Here is a 27126-nt window from a genome sequence, read left to right as displayed (position 1 = left end):
ATTACAATGAATCATAAAAGGCAATTGGCTATTTTGTTTTTGGTGGCGTTTGCAGAAATTTCATTTGTTTAGTCACAGATCATAATTGCATTTCCTTTTAATGGAAGCGGTTATATAATGTTTAACTTTTGAATTTCCTGGTACTTAATCTTTTGGATTTTATCTTCAATTCTTTAAAGAACGCGATGGTTTTGAGATATAGGGTTTAAGTCTTGCAGCAAATGAATCTCCGTGAATTTCATAGTTTCAAGTAACTGTCATATTGTTTTCGCAGACATGGGAACAGGCAAACATATCAGTAAAATACATTGTTTTATGTAAAACGGTATCAAAATGGATGTGGGAGGGCCCCAGTAACATTTCTTTTCATGGAGCCCAAACTCCCTGGAGGAGCCCCAAAGTGTATTACAATAATAATACGTTAATTATTGGTAATGATAATATTGAATTTCCGACTGTCCTTGAACGCATCACCACTTCCTCTCTCAGGCCGCGCCTCCCGGGCTTCTCTCCTTTCGGCGGCTGCGGGGGGTTGACCGTCGGAGGCGGGCGGGGGGGGGCGACTGCCCATCAGCAACCATAAAAAAATCGACCATGTGCAGAAAAGGTGAATATAAAAGGCACGTTGACAGCCACCAGCGCGGGTGAAGCTATTTCCATCGTCTCAGAGTTGGCTTTCGGAGCGAATGGACGAGAGCGGGAGCAGGACAGCCCGACCACCACCGAAGGTAACTCACAAAGCCGCCCGGGAGAGGCTTCACATTGTGTCCGCTTGTGTCAACTGGTGCGAGGGGTAGGAAGAACCAGACACCACTCCTGTCTACGAGAAAACAACTAAGCGGTCCCCGGTGTTGGCAGTGTATGTCACGTCCTTCTTTTGTTTTATTTAAAGCAAAGTGTCAAAAGTGGAAAAGCGTCAGCTAAGCTAGCAGACACTAACGTTCTCTAATTTCCTCTTTTCGCTTTGACATATTAGTGACTCGTCGTAATTGGGAAGATGTGGTCAAAACAAGACCGTAAATTATTATTGCTGCTGCAAAATCCTCCCAAAAGCGGAACCCCCTCGGTTTATTTGAGCCACTGTAAGTGATGGGTGCCAAGAACGAGGAGAGTACTGTACTGTCGTCTCCGCGGATCATTACACTTTTGTGTCATTTCATGTTGCAGATTATTTTATTTTTTTGTCTATTTGAAGGCTGCTCAAGACATCACACCTCAGCTGTATTTTCCCCTACAAGTCAAGCCAAATTTGTTGATATAGCCCTTAATCACACGAAAGTCTCAAAGGGCTTCACATTCCCTGATCTTAACCCCCCAGGAGGGCAAGGAAAGATTCAAAACCCCATCTGGGGGAAAGTGAGAAACCTTGGGAAGGGACCACCAATGGGGGAATCCCCCCTTCTAGGATGTTCAGGCTGCAATGGATGCCGAATGGGCAACATTTGACACACATTATGATGCTATACAATGTTAGTTGAAATAATGTGCGTCGATCAAATGGAGCTCTGCAGGAAAATGACTTCAGTGGAGCGGGTCTTCACCCAGTTTATCAGAGCACCTCTGAGGATGTGGTCAGCCTTCGATCTTGTACCGGTCAGTTGCTGTAGAATCGAAACTTCGGTCACCATCTCCGAATTCCCAAGCCGGTTAAGAGGGAGCAGAAAAGAGAATAGAAGCAGCGGTAAACAAGCCCACAAATAATTCAACTAAATACACAAGTTTATAAATAAGTCTTTAGTCGTGTTTTAAACATTTCTACTGAGGTGGCGCCTCAAATATCCGTGTGTAGGGCATTCCAGAGCACTCGTGCTCAAATAGAAAACGCTCTAGAAGGAACGTGGAGTTCCAAAGTAGCAAATTTACTTGTTTTGTTGAGGGTGAATCTGACCAATGTGTGAGGGTCTGTCTCACACATCTGTTTGATATTCAGTAGCAGGAAATCTGTCAAGTGTTGTGTGCAAATGTGTGTGTGTGTGTGTGTGTGTGTGTGTGTGCAGCCGTGTGCTCAGTGTCATGTCCAAGGCGATGAATACTGAAAGATGATGGGGCTTTCACCTCAACAGCATTAGCTCACCTGATTTCACTGGAAGGGCTGTCTTTAAAAAACAAAACAAAACAAAAAAAACCACACCTTTGTTTTTTTATCAGTGGTTTTCATGATTTTTGCACCAAATTCCTCCTCAATGAATGTACAGCTCTGTTAAAGTAATGAGCGATGATTTTTTCTTTAAAATGATAGAATGATTTAGAATGATTTATTATTTAAAAATAATATAACATATCTCCCCAGTAACATAGTAGACTCAAGTGTTCAACAAAAACTATGCAAGGGTTTTAGTATAATAATTACACACTGATAACATTTAAAAACAAATAATTATTAAATATTAGAAGTGTGTATATATAGACTATATAAAATGTGTTTATGTACAACTGAACTGTAAAAAAATGTATCACTCTGGATAAAATAAAAAGAAACAGGTTGGATGCATAGCTACAGGCGTCATTCTAGATTGATTATTTTTCAGGTTGTAAATGTACATTTGATTATGTATTTAATCCCTTGACTCTTTCCCATACCACAACAAAGTTTGTTTCCTCCTCGCACCACACTTTGGGAATGACTCCCTTAGAACGTGTCAGAAAAAAAACTCACCGCACAGAGATCTTCCCATCACACACTCCTGGTGTCTTTTTTCTCCATACTGCACTCGACTGTGAGAAAATTCCTGAAGGAAGCTGAATAGAGGTTTAGTCACACTGCACTACACCTGAAACTACAAATATTCTGTTTGCGATGATCTATCCATCCATCCATTTTCTTTCGGACTTAATGTCAGGAAAAGCCTACAAAAAATATTTGGGGGGTACCTAATCAGAGGCAATAAAATGGTGGCAGGTCTGTGTTGTCCTCCATTTAACACAAGTTTGAATGTTAATGTTAGTGTTTATATTTTGAACACAGCCATACTCCCGGTTATGAGAGGATGCATAAATTGAGCTTGTTTTTGAAATGGGAGTATCCTGGCTTAATGATCCCTTTAATGATTGGGAGATGATGTTTTGGCCCGCATCGTTTCCTCTGCTTCTGTTCATGTGTGACTGAATGATCATTTTATGTCTGCATGTATGAGCTGACGTGCGTGTGAGCCCAGCCCACCATGTGCTACTTTTGTGTTATATAAGCAGTGGTGGAAGTGAAACACCGTTGCCCTACTGTAATTGGTGCCATCTGGTTCAACGCTGTTAAAATACTTCCAGGAATGTTGTCATCGTCCAATATTTACAACCACCTCTTGGACTTTGGACACAGTTGACAAATGATATACATGATGATGCTTTACCACATTTTCTGCAACTGAGTCCTTAAACTAGATGTAGTTGATATATATTTTTTTCTCATTTATTTCCGTAACGGTCTGGCCTGTGTGTCAGATTTAAAAAACAAATGTGACTGCTGAGTGTAACATTTTTTTTCTTTCTTTGCCTCCTGTAGTTTACGTGTTCATTTATGAGCTATTTCAGTGTCTTTTCCTCATAGCTGACCTTTTCTGTCCGACTTCTTTTCACTTGCCTCCTTTGACATGACTTTATAAACGGGTTTCTCTGTACACAGGTTGCAGCCGGTGTGCAATAAACTAATTTGCACGACAGCTTACGGCTGAAATGATTAATTGCTTTAATCTAAAAATCAGGTTACAAAAAAAGTCAAATCAAAATCTCAGCCTTGAAACTTCGAGGTAATCATTTTTCCACACGGACTAATATTACTGCGATCTCCTACAGAAGTAATTTGGCGCGATGGAGTGCATAAAAGACTGAGGGTGTCCAAAAGTGGGCTCAGTTCACTCTTAAAAAAAGAAGATAAAGTGCGTTGTGTCTAACTAACATCCCAAAATATCACGACTACACTCGCAAACACAAAGTATTGTTGTTTGCTAATTTAGTAGAGCCTTAATGAGAGATAGACTGCTTTTTTTCAGGGCCGATACTGATTATTAGTAGTCATGGAGGCAGATAACCGATATTTCAAGATAGTATTCATAAGTTGAGAGAGACAGGGAGAGAAGTGTGCTGCAGCGAGCCAAAATAAACCCGCTTTTAATTTATCTGCCTTGAAAGTTATTAAAAAGGTAGATGCCTAGTATCGGCCCCGATTAATCGGTCTATTACTAGCCTTAATGCCCCCACAGGTGATCAAGGATAGACACAGCCCCCAGTGCACTTTCTGTCGAAGACTGACGTCACCTTGAAGTCGTTTGGTGAACTCGGGGGTACTTTTTTTTCCTTCCAGACTTCTCAACTCAGACCTCCTAGTTCAAAGGAGCGTTCTAGAGCACTTTTTCCAGTTGGAAGTCGGAAATGTCTGACTTCCCACCTTCCTTGAATGCAGCATGAGAATACTTGCGTGATATAGTCACCGCCTCGGTCTGACTTTGTCACTGCTGTAGGAGTGGAACTCTGTCATAATTGATGACCCCCCCATTTTACTATCTTGCTTTACTTTTTTGACCATCACTAAATAATGCACATTTCCATCAAATGGGTTAATTCAGTGCATACACAAACACGTGACTTGAATTAAGTCTGCATGCAACACTATTGCAAAAACATTCCATGTTTTTTTTTTTTTCTCTTTGCCACACTTTTCCAAATCGTTTCCGAAGCGCCTCAGTGACTCATTTGTTCAAACATGCTGCGTTGAATGACTATTGTTTGTCCGAACCTCCTTCTCCATCTCTGTGTTTTTGTTTCCTTTCAGATAGCAGCAGGCATCAGCAGACGGAATGACAATGCCGACAAGTGATGGTCCGAGCCGTTTCCCGGTCTTTGCGGCCCCCCCCAAAGGCAACCACCAGCGCTCCCCGGGCTACGTTCCAGGGCGGGTGGCGCCGGTCCGCTCGCCCCCACCTGCCAAAGCACCACCGCCGCCACCCATCAAACCTCACGACCTACTGCCTCAGCGACAAGCCACCTTGAGCTTGTCAGAGGAGAGCCAGCGTCGGGAGTGTGCGCACAGCCTGCGTCTGAGAAAGAACACGCTCATCTGCTTCGGGGTGTCTATGGGAGCTTTCTTCCTCAGCCTCATACTTGTACTTAGTCTCACGAGTGGTGACATCTTAGACGGTAAGCCTGGTAGAGCCTTTAAAGCGGCGGTTCTACATCAAGTTTTACGTCAATTGCCGCCTAAAAAAAAATTATCCTTTTCATCGAATCCTTTGCAGAGAATTGTCCCGATCACAATCCATCCCTGAGTAACTGGAACCCGGGCCACCAGCCGGAGAAGGCCATAGTTGTGAGGAGGGGAGATTTATTTCGATTGGAGTCTTCTGCTACTTTCCGTTCGCTCGCCATCCAATCAGGAGGTAAGAAGCCTAAAAAGGAACAACCACTGATGATGAGCAGCATTTCAAACTCTGTAGATGCCCCTTTTTCTCCGACACACTTTAAATTATCACTGAAGATTCTTAATTTGCTACTGAGGTACACAAAACAATCAGTATTAAACAGACTTTCTTCGTAAAACATTTAAAAAATGGTATGTAATATTTTCACTTGCGATGGGTCATACTTTTTTTTCTTTCTGGAAAACACTAAAAATTTTCCTTTTTAGTTGAAAATAAATGATTTTTCTGTATTATGTCATACCAGCTAGCTAGCTAGCGCTAAGCTAACCTGTCATCTCCAGTTCAGCTTCCAATTGGCCCGACTCCCTTCGTTTGATGTTGTGAGAGCGTGAGAGGCCGGCAGAAAAGTAAAAGCAAAGCCATTTTTGCACTGCCTAGCTTTGCTTTATAGTTTAGTTTAATTAATTAGCCTGCTCAATATTCCCCTACACATGTGAATGCTTCCGGATGTTGTACTTGAATGTTGGGTGCTTTTACGTCCACGTGCACATGTCACCGTGACACCTGAGTGCCATCCAAACAGGCCTTTGTGACAATTCACAGGAAAATATGTGTTATGCCAAGTCACATCTCAAAATGAGTCACCACCGATTCAATCGCAGCCCTCGTTGCCCGGTTGCGGTTGTGCCGTAGCAGAGGTCACATGCACACACTCACAAGTCCTCTTTTTTTTAATGTAGTTCTTTTATTAAATGTCATTGACGCATGTGAGTGCTGTCATATAGTTCATGTCATAATTCCAATCTCTCGTCTTCTCCAGGTCGTGTAGTGTTTGCAGACAACCCGGAGGGCTCCAAGAACATAACCTTGAGAACAGGACATATCCTGATTGAGAATGGCGGAGCCCTTTACATCGGTGCAGCCAAATGTCGCTACCGTTCCCATGCTGCCATCGCCCTGACGGGGCGCTCCGACAGCAAGGATGTCCCTGAAGTGCCCGGTCTTGGCCGGAAGTTCATCGGTGTCACGAGTGGCGGAACACTGGAACTTCATGGCGCAGAACGAGCCGCCTGGTCTCTTTTGACAAAGGGCGTGCCTGCGTCCGGCCTGACCACGGGGGGTGACACCTTCCAGCGCAACTTTAGCAGAGGCATCAACTTGCGCGTGGTGGATCAGGACACGGCCGACATCCTACTCAGGGAACGTTACGACACTCATGAATCTCGCAATGACAGCCGCCGGCTCACCCAGCTGCTCCGGGCCCTGCCGGCGGGTCGCATTGTCGCGCTCGCCGTCGGAGACTCAGCCGTGAAAAGTCTTCTGGATGAAACCAAGAAGGCCATTGAAGAGACGCTTGGCAGCAGATACGTCTACGATCTCAAGTACAGGTGAGGAGGCGTGTTGCACTGAATTCGAATATGGCGTAAAAAGCGTCAACATTGAACCGCTCATTGACAAAGTTTCTTGCCAGTTGGTGTTTCAAGTGTGTTGTGCTAATAACACATGTGGTGCATGATCATTGGTCACCGATTAACTTTGCGGCGCCACTGCTCTGGAAGCTGCAGTATTTTCCTCTTACATTTTCCACTGTGCGACAGCGATCAGTTTTCTTGCACTCCTCAGTCTCCTCTCGGTTTAAATTTGTTTACTTCTTCTGACCGAGCCCCTCATGCCAGGAAAAAAATAACAGAAGACTTTCATTCTCCTCATTCGCGGTTATTTCTTTGCATGTCTCCATCCAATGATGCTTTCAGTGCAGCTTGGTTTTCACATTTTCAGGCGATACCATATTGAAATCTTAATTTTCCTGGTGAGCAGTCACTAGAAACCGAAGCAGGAAAGGCTCGTTTAGGTATAAAAAGAAGTCCTTGAGTTTCAGCACCACTGGAAAATTGCTGTGCTGATGCGCCTTTGTTGTGTGTCATTGGGAGGGTTTTTTACTTGGTCCCTTGGGGTTCAATTTTGTTTTTCTTTCATTGTAGCTCTCTCACCTTTTGACACCTCTTTACGTACACAACCAACGACAACTCTTTGTTCTGTAGATCTTAGTAATGCTCTCTTGGGGATTCTACCTTGAATAATTCCATGGTATGTCCCTTCCTGTTTTCTCTAAATTTTTGCTTTCACCCGAGAGAGGACGCACATGCCGGATAACAAGGTTGTAACGTTTCCAAGATTTGTGCAAAAATGTGACTGTTTAGGAATTGTAGTGTCTATCGCTCTTCTTTAAAGGACAACAAATGTTGACGTTGTTTGTTGAACTGCTTGATTGGGCCTTGTGTGTCTGACACTCACAAGCACGTATGTTTCTTCCAAGATGAGTCTAGCGTAGTTTTATTTGTATCTGGATCCGTCCTCGCTTTGTCAAGCGCTAAGACAGATTCTCCAGTGTCACGTTTCACCTAAGGGTAGCGAGCCAGCACAAAGGTTTTCACATAAATCCTCTGCTCAGCCCTTCAAATGGCTCAGATGATAGATCCCCGTGTGCGTGTGCGTGCACAACTGCTCACGTGCACACTTTCCCATCTTCTACCATTTATTAGAGGGATTTAAGCTGAGCTCTCTGTGGATTTGCCTGATAGGACACCTACACTTAGCATATTTGACAGTATGCCGTTCAAAGTTTCACTCGAGTTGAGAAATCTTTCAGCCTTTAAATGCATAGAACTGAATGGAGCAATGAACACGTGCACAAGTAGTGTGGGACTGTCACCATTTCAGAAACTCTCCATCTTGTGTAGCTGCTATCTCTGAATGTATGGAGGTTTACCTCAGTGTGTCATGATTCTAGAGACATTTCAACAAAATAATTTCAGGGGCTAAGTATTCCAAAATACGTTTGCTGGAAAAAGATTTTTTTTTGGCACTGCAAATGAGCTCTAACTTGTTTTTGAAACTAAAGTACACCATCGTTCAGTAGACTCTTTGTATTTCATGTTTTTGTCTCCCAGTGGAGCACTACACACTTTCACACACACCCAGCAATAATGAGGTCGTTTAAAGGCTGTGAAGATCAACCGGTGGCCAAGGCTGAAGGGAAAAGTGCGCCATTTACGCTCTCCCTGTGCTTCCTGCTTGCGCTTTTATCAGCACTCGCACAGGGCGTGAGGTGAAAGGTTCTTTCCCCACGGGAAGATCTAAACTTGACGGAACAGTGTGGTTCCCCAGATGGATCCGGTTTGTGTATCTACTGGATGCACTGTACCACTTTCATCCTCTAAAAGAAAGAATATTCGAGTGAATGTTGATTAAATCAAAATCTGCCTTGCATAGTTCAGGGACAGTTCTCCAAAGGGTGGTCCTGTGAAGGCGTATTTATTTTGTTGACTTATAACATATTATACTCGTTTGGAATCTTGACAAAAATAAAATTATTATGCTGTTTGGAATTTAGGGCTCCACCATTCTGATGATTTCATCCTTATATATTTTTAAACAATTATGCCACTAACATATTTCTTAAGACACTTTGATTTAAAAAGTTGCCGTTAAAACTATTACACATCCCCTTGTTCAAAATCATTCATTTTAACCAGCTTTGGATTTTCTGTGACACAGTGGATCCTTAAAGGGCAAAACACACTCCATTGTGGATTTTTTTTAAATGAATATCAATCATGGATCTTGTGACACAAACAGGCACTGACAATTGCAAGTACAGTTATGAATGCAGTGAACATTTTGTTCTTTTGTGTGTACCGAACAACCGACCTCGTGACAGTTTATAGCACGTTGTTTCGTGATGGCATCACACTTGTGTAGTTCAAATTTGCTGATGTAACAGAGTATTTGCTGACGCCACACATGATGACATGTTGTCAATTTCCTCACGACTTTTCTCCTAAATAGATTAAAACGATTTATCCTCCTCTCTCTGATCTTTGCAGGCAGGCTTGGGCTTTGGTCTCCGTGGTGGGCGGCGGTAACGCGTCATGCTCGGAGGACGTCAGGGAACATGAGAACCACGACACTGGAGGGAGAGCTGTCGCAAGGCGAAACTTCACCACAGTCAATGGCGTGCGCTTCTCCGTCTCGGCCTACAGCGAGTGGAAAAATGGTGAGGAACAATGCGATACAGGAATCGTACAATCTGTACATTTAAGACATACAGTGAGAGTCAAAAATATTCGTCTGTTCTATTCAAAAAGCTCTGCGGTTGTATAGCACTGCAAACTCAAAACTACAAAACAAACATTGAATGGTGTTAATAAATTGAGCACTGTCTCGAAGGCACAATATTGAATACCGTACAAGTAAGGATCCGATATGATTGCACAGGTGTGCATAATTGAGCTTTACATTTTTTAAAAATGTATCATCAATAGTGGATATAAAAAGTCTTCACACCCCAGTTCAAATGCCATGTTTTTTAAATATTGCAGAATGCAATAAATAATTTCAATTGGCTTTACAAAAAAAAACATGTTTACAATTCTATTCCTTTACTCAAAAACAGGACATTATTTCAAATTGATAGTGTAGGAAATGCACAAATAAAAAAATAAATATTATTCAGTACTGGTTTGCTCTATAATGTCAGAAAGTAGGCAAAAATGTTGATCATTGTTTTCCAAAGTAGAAGCAGATGTTTTGTTTTTCACCACAAAAATAATCAGTCTGGTTTCATTGAGTACAGAAATTGGATATTTACTGTTGAGAAGTTGAAATGTGAAATTCCAAGCAATTGGAAAATGTTAAATCCGAAAAGGTGTTTGAGCAATTTATCGGTTATCAAAAATAATTAATTTGATAATCCATTAGTTGTCGAGTAATCGTTGCACTTCTAATTTGAACAGGGCTGTGTATACTTTTTAAACAGTATTTAGTGTACGTCCTGGATATTAATTTAAATGAGACAAAGAAATGCTTATTCACATTATATACTCATACATGTGTTGTGACAAACAGCACAGAATGTAGTGATAAGAATTTTTGCTTGTAGGCCTTATGAACGTGGAACGGTAAGAAGTGACAGATTTGTCATCAGCATTAGGGAAGCAGGTACAAAGGTAAACAAATAAGGTGTGTCAGATGACTGACTTAAGTAACGTTATGTCTTTGTGACCATATCATTCTGACAAATACGAGGCTTTTAAATCATTAAACATTACCTTTGAGTTGTGTATTTAGGGCAACTGTGCGTCTCCACACCCTAACAAACCTTTTTCATACAGGCAGGTGCCTTCTCGGCTTGACCTTTTTATTGTGATGCTTCCCAGAAGAATGTCACATGATAAATTCCATTTTTTTTTTTTTAATTGACAAATTCATTATTTTGCTCTTCTAGGTTTCCCAATCTCGGGCTTTCAGGTGGATGCGGTAGACCAGGTTGTGCTGAATCTCCAGGATGAGGTGCAGCAGACCTGGCAACCCGGCAATCAAATTGTTATTGCCAGTACAGATTATTCCATGCATCAAGCTGAAGAGTTTACCCTCCTACCCTGCCCTCATTGCACCAGTAGGCAGGTCCGAATACAAGGTGAGACAGCATGCCAGAGATTAATTAGATTTGGAATAATCAAAACCCCGAGCCCAAAATGTTGCCATTTTCCATCCTTTATGAACTGACTGTCGCATGCGCATTGCTGGAATGTGGGAGGAAGTGGGAGTACCTCAGCTCTAACCCGCTTAGTCTTGCATTCTTTTCGTTGTTGACTTTGGGCTTAACGCAATATGTATCGCAAAAAGCTCCTCCTTTTTTTTGTTTTACCACACCCCTATGTTCTGACCCAAAAATCTTTGTCGATCCTAATATCAGATATATTTTCTGATGTCATTATCCCATTGTCAGCAAAGACCAACTCCCTTCCGAAAGAAACGGATGTGATGACGCGCAGGTCTCGACTTTTGAGTCAGTGTTAAAACCCAGCATCTGCTCTGCGTTATCATTGCCAACAGCACCCTGTGGACACAAGCACTTTGGGAGCTGATTTATGTTTTTATAAGCATCTCAGCAAGTTTCTATTCCAGTTGTGTATTATTTCAGAGGGGTCGAGTATGAGGTGCGGCTATTTTTGCATATTTTTGTGGTGGGCAGTAAATATCAAATTTAACTGTTTGGAATACTCTACCTTTGGTTAGTACAGTGGATCGTCTGAAGTTGAACACAATCCGTTATGTGATCCTGGTAATTTGTTCCCTTGGGAAACCATATAAAGTGAACCAATTTGCTCCAGGCTCAAACTGTTACCAAAAGAAATGGTAATTTCCTGTCAAATGGTTGTTTGAAGTAACATTCTTGACCAGGGATGGGCAAGTAGTGATACCAGGTATCTGTATTAGACCGCTGTGTTTTTAGTTACTCCAGGTAACTTACTTGGGGCCCAATCCCATTATAAGGGATGCTTTAATCATCATCTGTGTCTGAAAGCAAGATTTTGTTCCCAATGTTTTAAACATCAAAAGTAGCAGAGGCATCAGTACTTGATACCAATGAGTACTAAAAGAGTGAATATATCGGTCTGGAAAAAGTAAACTACTACTCACCCTAATGCAGGAGGAACGGAAAAGTATTTGCTTCTAGGTAAAGCTGCTCTGGTATCACCATGCTGGTCATTAGCAAATATGTCTTAAGCGATATACTATTTATAGTTGACTAAATTAATTTGTACGCAATTGAAATTCAAGACTTCTTTTCACTACAATGTTGGATTTTTTTTTTTTTTTGTCTGTCACGGTACCTAAGATGATCAGAGGTGCACGGTTCAGGTAAACACGGTTGCCAGTACATTCCTTGCCGATCCGCAAATTCTGCAAATCATCTCATGCTGACCACATGTGTGTGCTGCACAGGCAAGCCTCTTTACAACCATGTTGGCGAGATCATCGATGGAGTCGACATGCGTGCTGAGGTGGCGCTGCTTTCCAGGAACATTCTCATCTACGGAGAAATGGAAAACTCCTGCTACGGAAACAACTTGTGTCAGTTCTACAGCCACGACACCTACGGAGGTCACATCAAGGTGTGTAACTTGATAGTGCAGACCACTTGCTTTGTGTTCCAAAAGTGCTAAACTAAGATGTGTGTTACTGTGTTGTGACTCTTGTACATATTTTTCCATTCAGCATAGTGAAACTCATTGAATATTCAGTTTTTACCTCTGGTGCTAATGAGAGGCATTATTCATGTTCTTGGGTTGTATTTTTTTGTTCACAACTGCTGTCTTTTGACACCAATTTCTACACTCTATCATGGCCATTTCCTCCTTTTTCTCATGTCATCTTTCGATCACCATTCTGTATACGCCATCTGGATATATACACAAGGCAGCGCATCATCTTAATGTCTTCACCTTAAGTTCCCGGGGGTTCTCTAAAAATTTGTAAAGCTTCTATTTTCACTTTTTTCTTTCCATTGTTTGAAAAGTACCCAAGCCTCATATTATTCATACCCTGGTCACATTTGATTTTAAGTGATTTACTACAAACTCATTAATGAAAAATATTCGCAATTTCCTACGTTCCTGCACCCTTCTAGCATAATCACAAGATTTTCAGTCAGCAGTAACCTTGGATGTGCATGCAGTTAGGATAGAAATATGAAAACGGCATCTTCCAAAAAAAAAAAAAATCTTACAATCTTTCTGTTGTGAGTTCCAATCAAAAGACAGTAATTCTACAAATAAAAACATGTGAAATTGAAAGAAAAAAAAAAGATAGAACAGGGAAGTATTCAGAATGTGCCATTGTGCATGCGTGGGTCAGAGTAGAATGGAGAGCTCGAGCTGTCATGTCCACTGAATTGCAGTTTGCTCGAAGGCTTTACCAATCCCCCTTAACGAAAACCAGACCATGTGGATTACGCAGTCCCAGTGCAAGCGCACACACACCAAAGACCTCCTAGAGTCTTTGTTTGCACTTCATTATTATTCTACATGTGGTTTATGCTTTTGTGCTTTGCTGTCTCTGTAATATTAATAATTAGTCTTCACTGAGCCAATGTGGTCGACTTTTCTAATGCGCAATCATCTCATTGGCCCTGCTCTCCCCCACTATGTCAGATCTTTGGAAACTTCTCCTCGGTGCATTTGTCTTACGTGGAGCTGAAGAACATGGGCCAGCAGAGTGAGGGGAGTCGCTATCCGATCCACTTCCACATGTGTGGGGACGTGGACCAGAAGGGAGGCTACTGGGAGCCCACCTATGTGGACGGACTTTCCATACACCACTCCTTCTCTCGTTGCATCAGCATCCATGCCACCAACGGCTTGCTGGTCAGTAGTTCTGTATAATGTGGAAAAGGGGAAACCGGTGAAGATGCATTTTCTATTTTGACACTTTGTATGGGATGGGCTCCACAAATGAGTTCTTGTCAGCTAAAACTTCCATACCAACACATTCTAATTGGATCCAATGCAAAAGCTGTATCATCATATTTTGTACTATTCTCTTTTGTGTGGTCAAGTAAGGTCAACAAAATATCAAATACTTTTCAGCACATGGCAGTGCATTTCTCCAATGTTAATACACCCCAATAAAACACATGTTATATTATTAGCGCTTCAAGCACGTCAATCAAAACTGAGCAATACAAATTTTATAAAGCTCTTGCATTGGACCTTGCTGTATGTGCAGGTGTAACTTGTGAATGACGGTTTTCGCGCTTAATATGTTCAGAAAGTCAGTCTAAAACCGAAAAGTATGAAACCCGAAGCAATATTTCCCATAGTGAATAATATAAATCCAATTAATTTGTTCCAGTTGCCAAAAATGAGAAAAGTGAATAAAAAATATACCAAGAATAACCTCATCTTTACTTGCAAAAAGTGTGTGAAATAAATATAAGTTACTAATGAAGTGGATAAATGAACTTTTAACGTCACATATAGCCTGCCTGTATAGTAACAGTTTCTCCTCACTTTATTTGGCCCTTTCGTGGCTTATTTAGCTGTCACGCTCAAACTAATTTGTGCTTCTTAATTGAATGTGAGTGGTAAATAAGCCGCCATGTGGCTCAAGTAAGTGTGGCAATGCTGTTCTTTTATTGCATACTTTTAATTGGAATGTTTGGCTTTTGAAAGGATGTATTGCGTTACAGAGATTAGAAGGCGGCTTATTGCTTTGAGTTGTTCACAGAGTTTGGATTGGCAAACATGCCTTGCTGTCTGAGCCTTTTATACACAATTTAGGAAATGCTTCCGTTGAGCGCATATCAATTCTGGGAAATTAATGACTGTCTCACGGGTTTTTGCATACAAAAACCAATCGGATGTACGAAAGCCTTTCCAAAATTATTCGAAAAAAATAGGGGCATATGAAAACCACTGTACATTTAGTTCAGTAAATCTCATGTACAAAAGCACATTTTGATTGTCATCAAATGATTAAGTTTAGTTGCTGCCAACGTCACTTGACGTCAATGGCTCATCATCTCATTTGGCTTTTGTCCTTGAGGCTTTCTCCCTGTTTTTCCTTTCAGCATCAAGGAAATGGAAAGAACAAGTGTGTTTAGTACACATACTGCAGATTATGAACTCTTTCCCACGTCCAACTCATCCATAGAGCTTTTCCGTCCACACTCAGCCGCTAGCCGTTGCCAGCCAATTTCCCTCAGCGCTAATCAGTAAACTCTTGGTGAAAATTCCACCGTCATCTGTGACTGTTTCCCAGCACTTTGTTTGTGCAAAAGAGGAAGCCAGACACAATTAGTAATGCACTAAAACACCTCTTTATCAACCTTGAACAAGACAATTGCGGATGATGACTTCCTGAAAAGACATGAAGCCTCAGGCTGAGCATTTTTCATCCACCACCTGGCTTCAGATGGATTTAACAACAGAAAAAAGGCTTGTAACAGGATTTGGTAAAAATAAATACTACGGTAAATAAATACATGAGGTGCGGGACATGGCTCATTAATTGTGTTCTCCTCTTAGATCAGGGGTGCCATATTCATTTTTGTGGACAGGCCACACCGTAGTTATGGTTTCCCTTAGAGGGCCATTATGACTGTGAACCCATATAAATTTATGATCACCCTACGTTATCACATACACACAACAAAATGATGGCGAGCCTGTTTTAAATTCAGAAGTCAGTAAGTGATTGTTTGTTCAACAGTTCTTCAATTTTATTTTATAAGGGGAGGATTGGTAACAAATAAATGGCAATATCTCATATCTCAATATTATTAAAAATGAAGAAAATGTGCTAGAAGAAGTTGATGCACATGATTTGCCCTATGCGGGCCACATAAAATGAGGTCGAGGGCCAGATCTGGCCCCCGGGCCTTGAGTTTGACACTTGTGGCTTAGATGGTTGCTGCTCAAATGTCAAAATGGCATTTGCGTATCAGCTGTAGAATCTTTGTACCAAGTTGCTGGTGCAAATATGAAAGGCAATTGATTAACTGACAAATAAAACTTCTTTGATTCATTTTGATTTTTTCATTTTCTGCTGCGCCCATCAGAGGAACTGCTGAAACAGGAATTCAACACAGAGAAATAGTTTCCTATCCCACTATTATCTACTTATTTTCTTGTTTTACAGTACTTATTTACTTTTTAACTTTTAATTTACTTTTTTTTCTAGTATTTTTTTTTTTTTTTAATTTTACCCGGAAAATGTGTTTAGTCTTCTCTTTTTTGCTTTGTGAATTTGCCACCCAAAGAATGGTTTGTCTCCTGACCAGGTAAAGAACACAGTGGGCTATGACACCCTCGGTCACTGCTTCTTCCTGGAGGACGGCATTGAGCAGCGAAACACTTTCTACCGCAACCTGGGCCTGCTGACTCGACCCGGTACTCTGCTGCCCACTGACCGCAATGAGACCCTCTGCCTCAGCATAAAGGACAAAGTCTACAAGGGCTACACTCCCTCCCCCAGCACAGAGTGCAAGTAAGCCACATCCTGCACAGTGATCCACAATGAATAGCAAATATCAGCAACTAATTGAAGCCTATGCCAAAAGGTTTGATGGCGACAAATTACGTTTAGACTAAGCTATGGCTTGAATATGAAGCGCCTCGCCACCGTTTAACATTGGTGCTTGGCAACACGATGCCAAGGTGGTGCCCAAGGAATGCTTTATATGGGAACCAACTGCATTGAAGGGATGGCCAATCAAAAGAATGGAGGTCGCTAGCTCATCAAAAAGATGCCCAAAATGTTCATCGCTTTAGATAAAAATATGCAACTGTTCTAGATTCTTTTATATGCTTACAGACTAATATAGAAAGTACACAAAATTACAAATAGAACTTAACTTGAAGAAAACAGTTTGTGTCTTTCTTTCCGCCTCAGGAGCTCATGTTTAAGCAGCCAGAACTTTTCTTGACAAGCATTAAAAAATGCGCAAATAGTCATCGCAACATTAATATGGAAATAGAAAAGATGCACGTGTGAACTGACTAGTTGAATCGGCGAATCACTGTGGGAAGAGAGGGTGTGGACTCACTTTGATGGACAACAGAGGGCCCAATTCCATGAGACATTGTTTTTATCTGTGAAATAACACCCACTCCTTTAGACCGGATGTTTTTCTGTCACAGTAGGAGAAGTGCCACTGTGAGAGAACCTTCTACGTCTGGTTCCAGGAGTTGGTGTGTGTGTGCGTGTGTGTGTGTGTTTTGGCTGGACTGTTCCTGTCCAAGGTTTATGTTGGAAAGCTAGATTATTGGGGAATGTTTGAGAAAGATGACTGATTTTATAGTCTGGTCGCTTCGCTATTGCCCTCTTCATGTCCTTTGTGTGGTGATTTTTTTTTTTTTTTTCCCTTCCCAGGGCAGTTTCAACCTTTTGGATCGCTAACCCCAACAACAATCTTATCAGCAATGCTGCTGCTGGTTCTCAGGTAATAACATCAAGATCCCTATATAAATGAAAAGATCCCTGTAGTAAATCATTTTATATGTGTAACAAATTGATCTGTCAATAAAAAAGGACTTAAGAGTTTTTATTCGGATTTAGTGTAGTTACACAGTTGAGAGCTTTAATATAGAAAAAAAACACGGATGGCTCATCGGGGGGTCTACATGTGGTGAGGTATGTAATGTTCTCCCTCGTAGGAGGATATTTTCTGTACATCGTAACAAATCAAGCGAATGCTGTATTTGGTTATTCTGCCTTTCCTTCAGTAGTCATTTTTGTGGACTAAGCATGATAGAGACCAGCTACAAACGTAATTGATGTTGTCATCTTCTTTTGTTTGTTCCAGGATGCTGGCATGTGGTTTGTGTTCCACAGCACCTCCACAGGAGACTCTCATGGCTTGGTACCAGAAACGAAAGCAGAACTAACCCCGCTGGGGATTTTCTACAACAACCGTGTTCACTCTAACTTCAAGGTAGCGCATGGAAACATACATTTATAAGTGGGTCAATATCACAAAAGAAGTGTCTTTGGTGTCATCATGAAACGCAAACTATTTGCACACTTAAGTCTGAAAATGTGTTTTTTCCACTGTATGCAAATAATTTTGTGTGTCTTAAGGGGTTAAAGTGTATTAATCAAACATTTTTTTAAAAGGTTTGTTTGCAGCAAGGCATCTTAATCATGTATATTCCATCTTTTCCACTTTAAGAAATCTGTAATCTGACTTGTTTAACAGTACACATTCAGCTTGCTAACTGATTACTTTTGCATGGGGAAGGTTCGACGTGTGCTCAATAAAAGCTAACATGAGCTACAATGTTCTGTCAGCAAGCTCCCATATTTTCCTGTTGTTATGCACATTGTATTCTGGCAGTTATTTAATTAAAAAAGAAATCGTGTGGGAAATTGGCTTTTATTCATTTCCAAAAGCATCGCATCTCCTCAATGCAATGAATATGGAATTTAATGGAAAATATATTTTGGGATGGTGTAATGGGGTCTCAAATGTGCCTTCATTTAAGTGTTATTTGTCCTTTTATGTGCGGTTGAATATGATGTTTTTACATGAAGCACGCAACTCTCTGCTGACTTGCTTGGTTGTAGTACACATGCGCTCGAGCACCTCCGCACACAGTAACTGGCTGGAGAACAAGCCTTTCTGTTGTGTAATGACAGCAGTCGTCAGGTTAACTGTGACTTCTTTGTCCACCCTGAGAGCGGGAGAGAGAGCGAGAGAGAGAGAGGGAAGCAGCCCGACTATACTCTGCACAGACCACACGATTGACACGCAGCACGTTTTCTTATACCCAACATACACATTCAGATACATTTAAACCATACAAAACTAATTATCTTATATGTATATATACACACCCCTTGAACCCGGGTAACTCACAGAGGTCTTGCGTGAGCTCTGGAAGTCAATTGACTTGTGCTCTCTCGCTGTAAAATGTGTCACACTATATCAATATAAAACGGAACTTTGATCCTTTCATAGTTTTGTCCATAATTGCCAATCATCTTGTCATGCAGGCCGGGCTGTTCATTGATAAAGGAGTGAAGACGTCCAAAGCAAGTGCTGCAGATCCCCGAGAATACCTGTGTCTGGACAATAATGCCAGGTGTGTTCTGTTTTTTTCAGAAAATATTTCTATACATATACATTTGAACCTCTAACTTTGCTTCTGAGATCATATAATGTAGACAAATATGATTCTAAAGTCATGCATCATATTTGTGTTGTCTTTTGCTTTTCATGACTTTTTTTGCACGTTCATTTCAAAAGACGATTAACTGTGAGAGTGTTTTTAGCTTTTTCTTTGTCATGTTTGCAACACTTTGCTACAACAGTAGCATGAGAGGCACTCATTTCTAATCTCATTGCGAGTCATCTCGTTCTCAGTTATTGGTAATTTCACAGTAATTAAAAAAAAAATTACATTTCATAGTGGTTCCGCTTTTTTTTTTTTGTTAACTGTTGTATGACCATTAACAACATTTACTGTTGCTTGTAACACTGTATTGCTGTTAAAGGCTTTATGATGACGACTGTTTGACCCTCACGATGGTCATTTTTATTTTCAATATTTCTTATGAATCAAACAAAGTGGAGATTGTTCAGCAAATTGTGTTTGACCTTTACGGTTCCACTTTCCAGTGCCATGTTGTTTTTTATCACCTGTATTTAATTGATTTCTTCCGAAATGTCCAATTTTTGCCCTACTTCATTTTGTCTGCATGCCAAAAGTTATTTATAGCTCTCTCCAAAGCTGTATATTTTCTATGCTATGGCTTGAGCTGTAGGTATATGGATATCCATATTACTATAGTGTTGCATTTTGGAGGATGTCCCGACAGGTTTGTGTTGACAGAAATAACAAGGTTTCACACATAGAGTGTCCTCTCTTCCCAAACTCTGCCCTCTGCTCCATGGAAAAATCTTACGCATCCACTGGGACTGTTGGCCATGCTGAGTTTGGGCTGGAATTGGAAATGTTAAAATGTGTGCTCAGTATTAATGTTACACGTGAAAGAGAACGTGGTTTGTGACACCAGGAAGTAGATTTAAGATGAACAGCATTGCATGTCAAGTACTTAAGTTTTTTTGTTTTTTTTTAATTGTGCCCACTCCGAAGTCGAACAATTATATGCAGAAGGTACGACACAGAGTGAAAGACAAAGCAGTCTTCTTTTCTTGATGGCTGCTGTTTTGGCCAAAATAACCACTCATAATCGTGTTTGGCAGTCCATACCGAATCTATGAATATCTTGCCCACACCACCTCAAGTGAAAATATATCCTCTCGTGCCACCCACAGGGCACAGCAAAAGAAGGCATGTAGACAGAAGTCTTCACGGTTCATAAAGACTTTTTACTCACATTCTATCAACCCAATTATGCGTGCCCAATTTTATTGCAGAGTTATGAATCAGATTCTGTGCGTGTTGGCATTAGTCAAGTTGTCTGGCTTGAAGTCACAAATTCACATTATGTGTGAACGCATACCACTGCAGTCGCGTAAAGAATTTGTTAAATGCCGACGAAGGTTGAAAGGGAACGTTAGCGCAGGGGCGATAACACACGTTTGTACTTCCCGTGTCAGATTCCGACCTCACCAGAATGCGGATCCGAGCAAACCTCGAGTGGCGGCGGTCATCGACACGCTTGTCTCCTTCAAGAACAACGACATGGGGGCGTGGATACGTGGCGGTGACATCATTATCCAGAATTCTGGGTAGAAATCATGATCCATGTCCAAATATTGTGAAGATTTTTGGAATGCCAAATATCTGACAGTTATGTCATTTGTTTTGTCTTTGTGAACAGATTTTCAGACAATGGAGTGGGATTATCCTTTGCCAGGTGCGTACATATGGGAACACTGAGCTCATATTAGGTTTCATGCAGCTGTTTTTTTTTTTCCTTTGCTCTTCACTTCCTCACCACTAACTCGTTCACGTTCATCTTTTGGCTCTCTAGACCAGTGAGTCTCAAATATGGTAGTCGCAAGTGGGATGCGAAAGATTCTCTCAATTAAATATAATCAAATTAAAATTTACTTATATGAATAAAACCTTTGCCTTGTCGTTAAACTTGGTGTAACTTAAATTTTTATTTATTTATTTATTTATTTTCATTTTACATTCCTCACCTTGCTCTTGTTACAGCGATGGCAGCTATCCAAAGGACGAGGGCTCCAGTCAGGAGGTGACACAGTCTCTATTTGTGGGGGAAAGTCGAAACCGGGGCACCAACGGAGGACAGAATAAATACTGGGGATTAGGAGGAACGGATGGGAAGATGAGAACTCTCCCTAGAAACAGGTGAGGAAATGTAGATCTGAATATATTTTTTTAATGTGGGTGATGGGAAGGAAGGTGTGGGGGAACAATATGAAAAAGGTTGTCGGACATTACTGCAGTTGCTTGTGTATTGCGTGAGGTTGTGAAAGGAAGTTCTGTGCTGATTTACTGCCAGTGGAATGAGCTAGTTTCTTCAAGTTTACTCGAGTGACATGACTCATGGCTACATTTTGATGACTTCATCCTAAATGCTTCCTTTTTCTTTTTCTCTTCTTTTTTTCCTCGTGTAGAATTTCTAATGAAGTTGATGTCACAGTTTCCTCCATTATTCCTGAAAAGGAATTTAAAGGCATCCAAGTTATAAAGACATCCCTTGTAAAATATGAGATAATGGTGAAACTACTTCAGTCAAATCATTTTCTTATTGATCTCTATTGAGAGCTAAATGTCTTTTTGTCATTTTCGTTTGTTAATATGCCCGTCACAAATATTAACTCTCAGTATGATGCTGTTGTGGCCGGTTGGTGTTAAGAATAAGAATGTAATGTAAAATGTAATTGACTACCGGTAATCCCTTAATTTATAATTAACTTTAATTTATTTCACATTGACTTTACTATTACTAATATTAATACTAGTACCATGATTTTGCAATAAGTAAAGCCTTAGCTTGACGCTTCAATCGCTCACTTTCTCGTGTCCACAACTTTGTCAATGAACTGAAAACTCTAGACGTTCATCTTAATTTTCTTCAGTTTACTTCCCAATAAAATCGATGGTACGAAAATCAGTTCAAGAAAATGGACAGGAATAAAGATGAGGCATATTGAAAAACAAAAACGAAACAAAAAAAATGGTGTGACTCCCCTCCATATTGCCTGATTGCATTCATTCCGTGTACCACAAAGATCGTTCTGCCTAAAAGGAATTAAAGGCAATAAATCAGAAGGCTGTGACGTAATTGTGAATATGATGAAAGCTATACAAAATGTTTACTCTCTAAATTATTCACACACATCTTAAATGTTATTGTTCGCTGTTCTCATGAACTATCAACATCTCAACTTGTAAATAATGTTAAAATATTTTTTTAATCACAATAAACATAAATCAGTTTATCCAAATGTTAATTAACTTAAATAGAATTTAGGCACCTACAGTTGTTGTATTCATTTGAAGTTAACATACATTTCCTCCAAAATAGAACAGTGAACTTGAATGAAATAATTATGAAACTGTTAAATGTTAATAGTAATAATATAATAATAATTAAATAATTTTAAATACATATAAATATAAAGATATTGTTTTTATAATGACACTATGCATCTCCTGTTATCTATTGACTTGCGCACCCTTCTCCATGATAGAACATTCCCAATCCGAGGCTTCCAAATCTACGACGGCCCGGTGCGGCTCACCCGCAGCACGTTTCGAGGTTTCATCCCCACGCCGGAGCGTTACACCAGCGCAGTGGGCTTCAGCCTGAAGAACACCTGGCAGCTCACGCCTCGAAACAACATGTCCCACCTCCACTTCCACGCCACTGTAAGCACACACTCATCCACTTTTATATTTACTCACTGAATCCCACAACTGCCATTCGGATGCCGTCCTCAGGTGGGTCTGCGGTCATTTTTCGGTCGTCCAGGGCAGTGGTTTGAGGAGAACGATCTGGATGGAGACAAGAACTCAATCTTTCATGATGTGGACGGCTCAGTGACAGGCTACAAGAACACTTACGTGGGCAGGGCTGACAATTACCTAATCCAACATCCGAATTGTGTTAACAAGCCTCTATGGAATGGAGTGATATGTAGTGGCCGCTACTCTCAGGTACAGCAGCGGACACTCACTCCTCAGTCCTATTGTCCCATCCAATGTAAAATGTATGTGCCGTTGTACTGTATAATATACACTCTTCCTCACACTTCTTCAGGTGTATATTCAGACCCAAGGTGCTCCCAGCCTCACTCTGTCCATCAACAGAGACGAGTACCCCGCAGCTCCTCTGGTTCTGAGGGGAATTAACAGCCAGGGGGCACCGTCGCAGCAGTATCAGCCTGTTTTGATGATGAGCAAGAGTTACACGTTGCATTGGAACGGACCGGCACCCCGAGAGGTTGTCCTCTCCCTCATCAACTTTGACAAGTGAGATTTCAAAGCAATAGCTATATTTTCATGTTTAAAAACAAATATTCAGTTTGGGCCACCGCTTTAAAATGAGGGTAATAATTGAAAACCACCTTGTCAAGTTTCGCTTCCGGGTTTTTTATTCGGCCACCAATAACACTCTTATCCGCCAGTGTGCAGTCCAGTCCAATGACCAGTGTGCCTCAGTGACCGCCGAAGCTGCATTTCGCTTGGCCAGCCGCTATCTGTTAGTTGCCTCCGGATTCCCACAAGCCAAAAAGGCCTGATAGGACAATTTCTTCAGCTTGGCAGCTTCCCCAAACCGCCAGTGTCCACCAGCGGGTTTGGGGATTTCCGCCACAACAGTCACCGACCACCTCACCGTCGCAGCTGAGAAAGGATGCAGCTCACCCGCGACTCTAATGAGAAAAAGCATTATAGAAAATGGCTGGAACTGGAGAAAAAAAACAATCCTAATGTGTAATTATTATACTAGACCACAATTACAATTTTAATCTCAACCACTCCTTGCGCGGATTTGAGCACTAACATATGTTTATGTCAGAGTCAATAATGAAGCTTGAAGCTTTTTGTTTAGTGGAAAAAAAGGACACCTTGGGGAAATGTTGTACTTGATCATCATTCCACTTTTAATGTCACCTACCCCCTCAGGGATACATGAATGACATTTTGTGAATCCTTAAACTAAATAGAAAATAGCCATCTTACAAACGTTCTTCGGAATGAATAAATGAAACAGATCATCTATTTTTCTGTCCCAAGAGTGGCTATTATTGCTGTCAAAACAAAGAACAATTCCATGTTTCCACTCCCTTTAGAGCCCATGTTTCCCAACATTTGACATCTCACAGAATTGCACCAAATGAAAGTGTCACGGAAACAGTCTACTGAAATAATGGTGATCTTGTCGCACTTTAATCACAACTGAAATTAAGATATTTTATTGTATGCCTGGCAACAGGTGGATTGCACTGAAGAGGTGAAGCTCTCAGATCTCGTTGTACACTGAGTATAATGACAATAAAAGGCACTTTGATTCTGATACACGAGTTAAATTGTACTTCATGCCGTTTTGTTGAAGAGCACTTAATTGTTCTGCCTTTCACCATATGTTGCTGGCATGGAACAAAGATGCATTCTTTAGAGTAAAAAAATAATTTTTGAACAACCCCAATGAAATTGGATTACTTCCCAGCATGTTGGTTGGGAATGTCACAGCAAAGTCCAAATTGTTTTTCATACAGTGTGTGTTCAGTCTAAAAAGCAGAAGCCATGTTTGTTTTCCATTAGAGATGACTGGGTGCTGATCGGACTGTGCTACCCACTAGACACCACCTTCCAGATCGTGGCCGACATCAACGACAGGCAGAGCAACACTTTTGATGACATCACCGACTATGGGCCCGTGTTCTCCCTGGTTGATTTGGAGTCGAGACCGCTCGATAGGAAGTACTTCTTCGACCAAAATGTTGGGTGAGAGAAACCCACCAACCTGATGTGCGAGTACTGAAAATTTCAGACTATAAGACATCTTTATCCCCAAATGCTGAAATATAGATGGCTGTGTGCTCAATAAATTGATTTTTTTTGTAATTACATTGAAACTTTATGAATGCTGCCATTATGTACCCACCAGTTTGCTGTGGCTGTACCTGCGAGCCCGCCATGGTCGTGACGGTCACAGCTACTGCTCAGTCAAAGGCTGCGAGAGAGTCAAAGTCCTGGCCACTACATCCTCCCAGCGCATATGCAACTGCACCAGCAGCGCCTATCCCAAGTACTCCAAAACCCCCACGGCTGTCGTGCCTATGCCGGCCCCAGACACGCAACCCTGCCTGGACTGTGGAGCCAAACAGGTTTGTTTGTTTGTTTTTTTTATACTGCCTGTATCATACCAACTTTAATTGGAGAGCTGAAGATTTTTTAGTTTGGATGTCTTTGCTGTATCATGTAAATGTGTTAAAAAGATATTTTATTTTATTTTAAAAGAGCTAATATCAGCCGATTTAATCAATTGGGCCCTAGTAAAAACCTACTATAACCTGCAGATTTCTGCAATATAGCAGAGGAACACTTTAACGTGATTTTCATTCATTGTGTCGGCAATATTGGCCCTTGTGACATTTTGTTTGTATTTCCCTCAGCGTGTGTTTACCAGTGAGCCGTGGACGTCCTACCTCCAGACGCAAGTCAAGTCTCTCAGTGTGAAGGAGCAGATAAGAGGAGACAACATGTCCTTCATTGCTGTGAGCAGATATTTAACATGTGGCATACTTTATACTTTAGCTGCCCACTAACTTAATAGTCATCTGTTTTTCTGTCTGTCAGGTACATGACGAGACAATGCCCCTCACTCAGCCCGGGTATCTCGTGGTCTCCGTGGATGCCTGCTCTGGTAAAGTCACCAAGAAGGCGTCATTTGTCAAGATGGACGCCAAGATGAAGCAGCACCTAACGACCGGAATACCAAAGAGGTGAGTGTGGAAACCTTATGTTGATTTTTGTTGGCAAGAGCTGTTGGTGACTTATTTGTCGTCCTGGTGAACAGGTCCATTGTGCTGATGGCAACACGAGGCCAGCCAGAGGGTCTGCCCGATGTCGCTCAGTATCTCATTCCCCTCGGTTTGGCCAAGGCGGCCGACTTGCACAATAAAGGTTTGTGGTGTATGACTTGTACCCCTTGTGTAGTGGCATCACAAAAACCAAAAGACAAATCTGTCCCTCCTTGCAGAGAGTGTTGCACTGTGGGCTTTCCAGGGCAGAGCCGCCCCCCCTCCATGGGTGTGTCTCCAGGCGGGCCAAGGAGACCACGTCCTGGGCTCGCAGGAGCGCTTCTTGCCGCTTGCGCTCCAAGCATACGGCTGTCCGCCACCCGCTGGTCATCAGACACGCAGGGACCTGGAGCTGCTCAAACAAGCCACGGGACTCTAGTGAACCAATGTGAACTAGGCAAACACACACAACTGGCTGATGAATGTGAACTGCTGAACTTTAATTTATTAACAGTGGTATACATGTTGCGTTTGGGATGTTTTGTATGTGTTTGTGTGAGTATGGGCCAATACGTCAATGCACTTTTATTTAAAAAAAAAAAAAAAAAGTCACCCAATGGACCTTTTTGAAACAAGGCTTGGAATAACAAATGAAAAAAAAAATACAAATCTAGCAATTATATCATTTTATGGTTTAATATATGAGAAGAGGAATCTCATCAGTTGTAAGGGCGCGGTGTATTTGTTACAACATGAGATCAATTGAAATCATGTTGGACGGGGAGCAAAACTGGAACGAAACATCCTCGGGATAAATCAATTCACACACCATCGTGACCAAGGAGGCGACAACGTGTAATAAATACAAAAGCCGATGAAGGTTAGGTGTGCAAAACAGCAAGCAATGTTCACATGCATATTTAAACAGAAGTCATTTGCGGTTAGTTTGTTCTGCCTTTGCCTTATTTCAAGACACATTTTGTTGTTTAACTGGAAAAGCACTTGAGGTTTTAATGCAGCCTTATGAGAAGATAAGCACCTTTTTGAGTGGATGTCTTAAATGAGGTGTTTAAAGTGCAGGCCACGTGAGCAACGGATATAGAAAATACAATGAATCTTATCATATACAGCGGTATGTAAAGACATTCCCAGGGCTATACAGTAGTTTGTGGAATATATTGTAGCAGCTGTCCTTTGTGCGGAGCGTACCCCTTCTTTGAGAGGCCTTTTGGATGTGAGCAGGGCTCCCCCACTGAGCACTGATTTGTCCCAATGAGTGACTGATGACAAGTGTGTGTGAATATGTGGCCTTGTAACCACTCTACTGTTTTAAAAAGGGCAAATCTATGAGAGAGAGAGTCACAAGACTTTGTTTTTAAACTGTAATTATAGTGTATTAGAAGTCATTCCGAACATCTACTGGGTGGACTGGTTTTCTATAGTGTTTTTGTTTCAACATGGATACCTGGCATTTGTTATGAGGATGTTACTGAAATAAACATGTATGCTTTGTTGTAA

General features: G+C 41.2%; 1 protein-coding gene across 1 annotated transcript; it reads left to right on the top strand.

Annotated features, from left to right (window-relative positions):
• The first annotated feature begins 536 nt into the window (after positions 1-536).
• Positions 537-27126, top strand: cemip2 (cell migration inducing hyaluronidase 2). Its single transcript, XM_088292516.1, has 24 exons — positions 537-728; positions 4763-5127; positions 5226-5366; positions 6169-6736; positions 9236-9405; positions 10636-10827; positions 12141-12310; positions 13349-13561; positions 15979-16184; positions 17070-17139; positions 17503-17631; positions 18693-18781; positions 20263-20394; positions 20487-20522; positions 20828-20983; positions 22333-22510; positions 22583-22798; positions 22902-23113; positions 24407-24589; positions 24753-24972; positions 25261-25362; positions 25445-25590; positions 25665-25771; positions 25848-27126. The coding sequence occupies exons 2-24, from the start codon at positions 4788-4790 to the stop codon at positions 26045-26047; spliced, it is 4176 nt and encodes a 1391-aa protein (XP_088148642.1). The 5' UTR covers positions 537-728; positions 4763-4787; the 3' UTR covers positions 26048-27126.

Source organism: Idiotropiscis lumnitzeri, chromosome 1, assembly GCF_059441095.1.
Source record: "Idiotropiscis lumnitzeri isolate Australia: NSW breed Sydney's pygmy pipehorse chromosome 1, RoL_Ilum_1.0, whole genome shotgun sequence".
NCBI lineage: Eukaryota > Metazoa > Chordata > Actinopteri > Syngnathiformes > Syngnathidae > Idiotropiscis > Idiotropiscis lumnitzeri.
The sequence above is the reverse complement of the archived record's forward strand: the minus strand, read 5'-3'. Positions and strand labels throughout refer to the sequence as shown.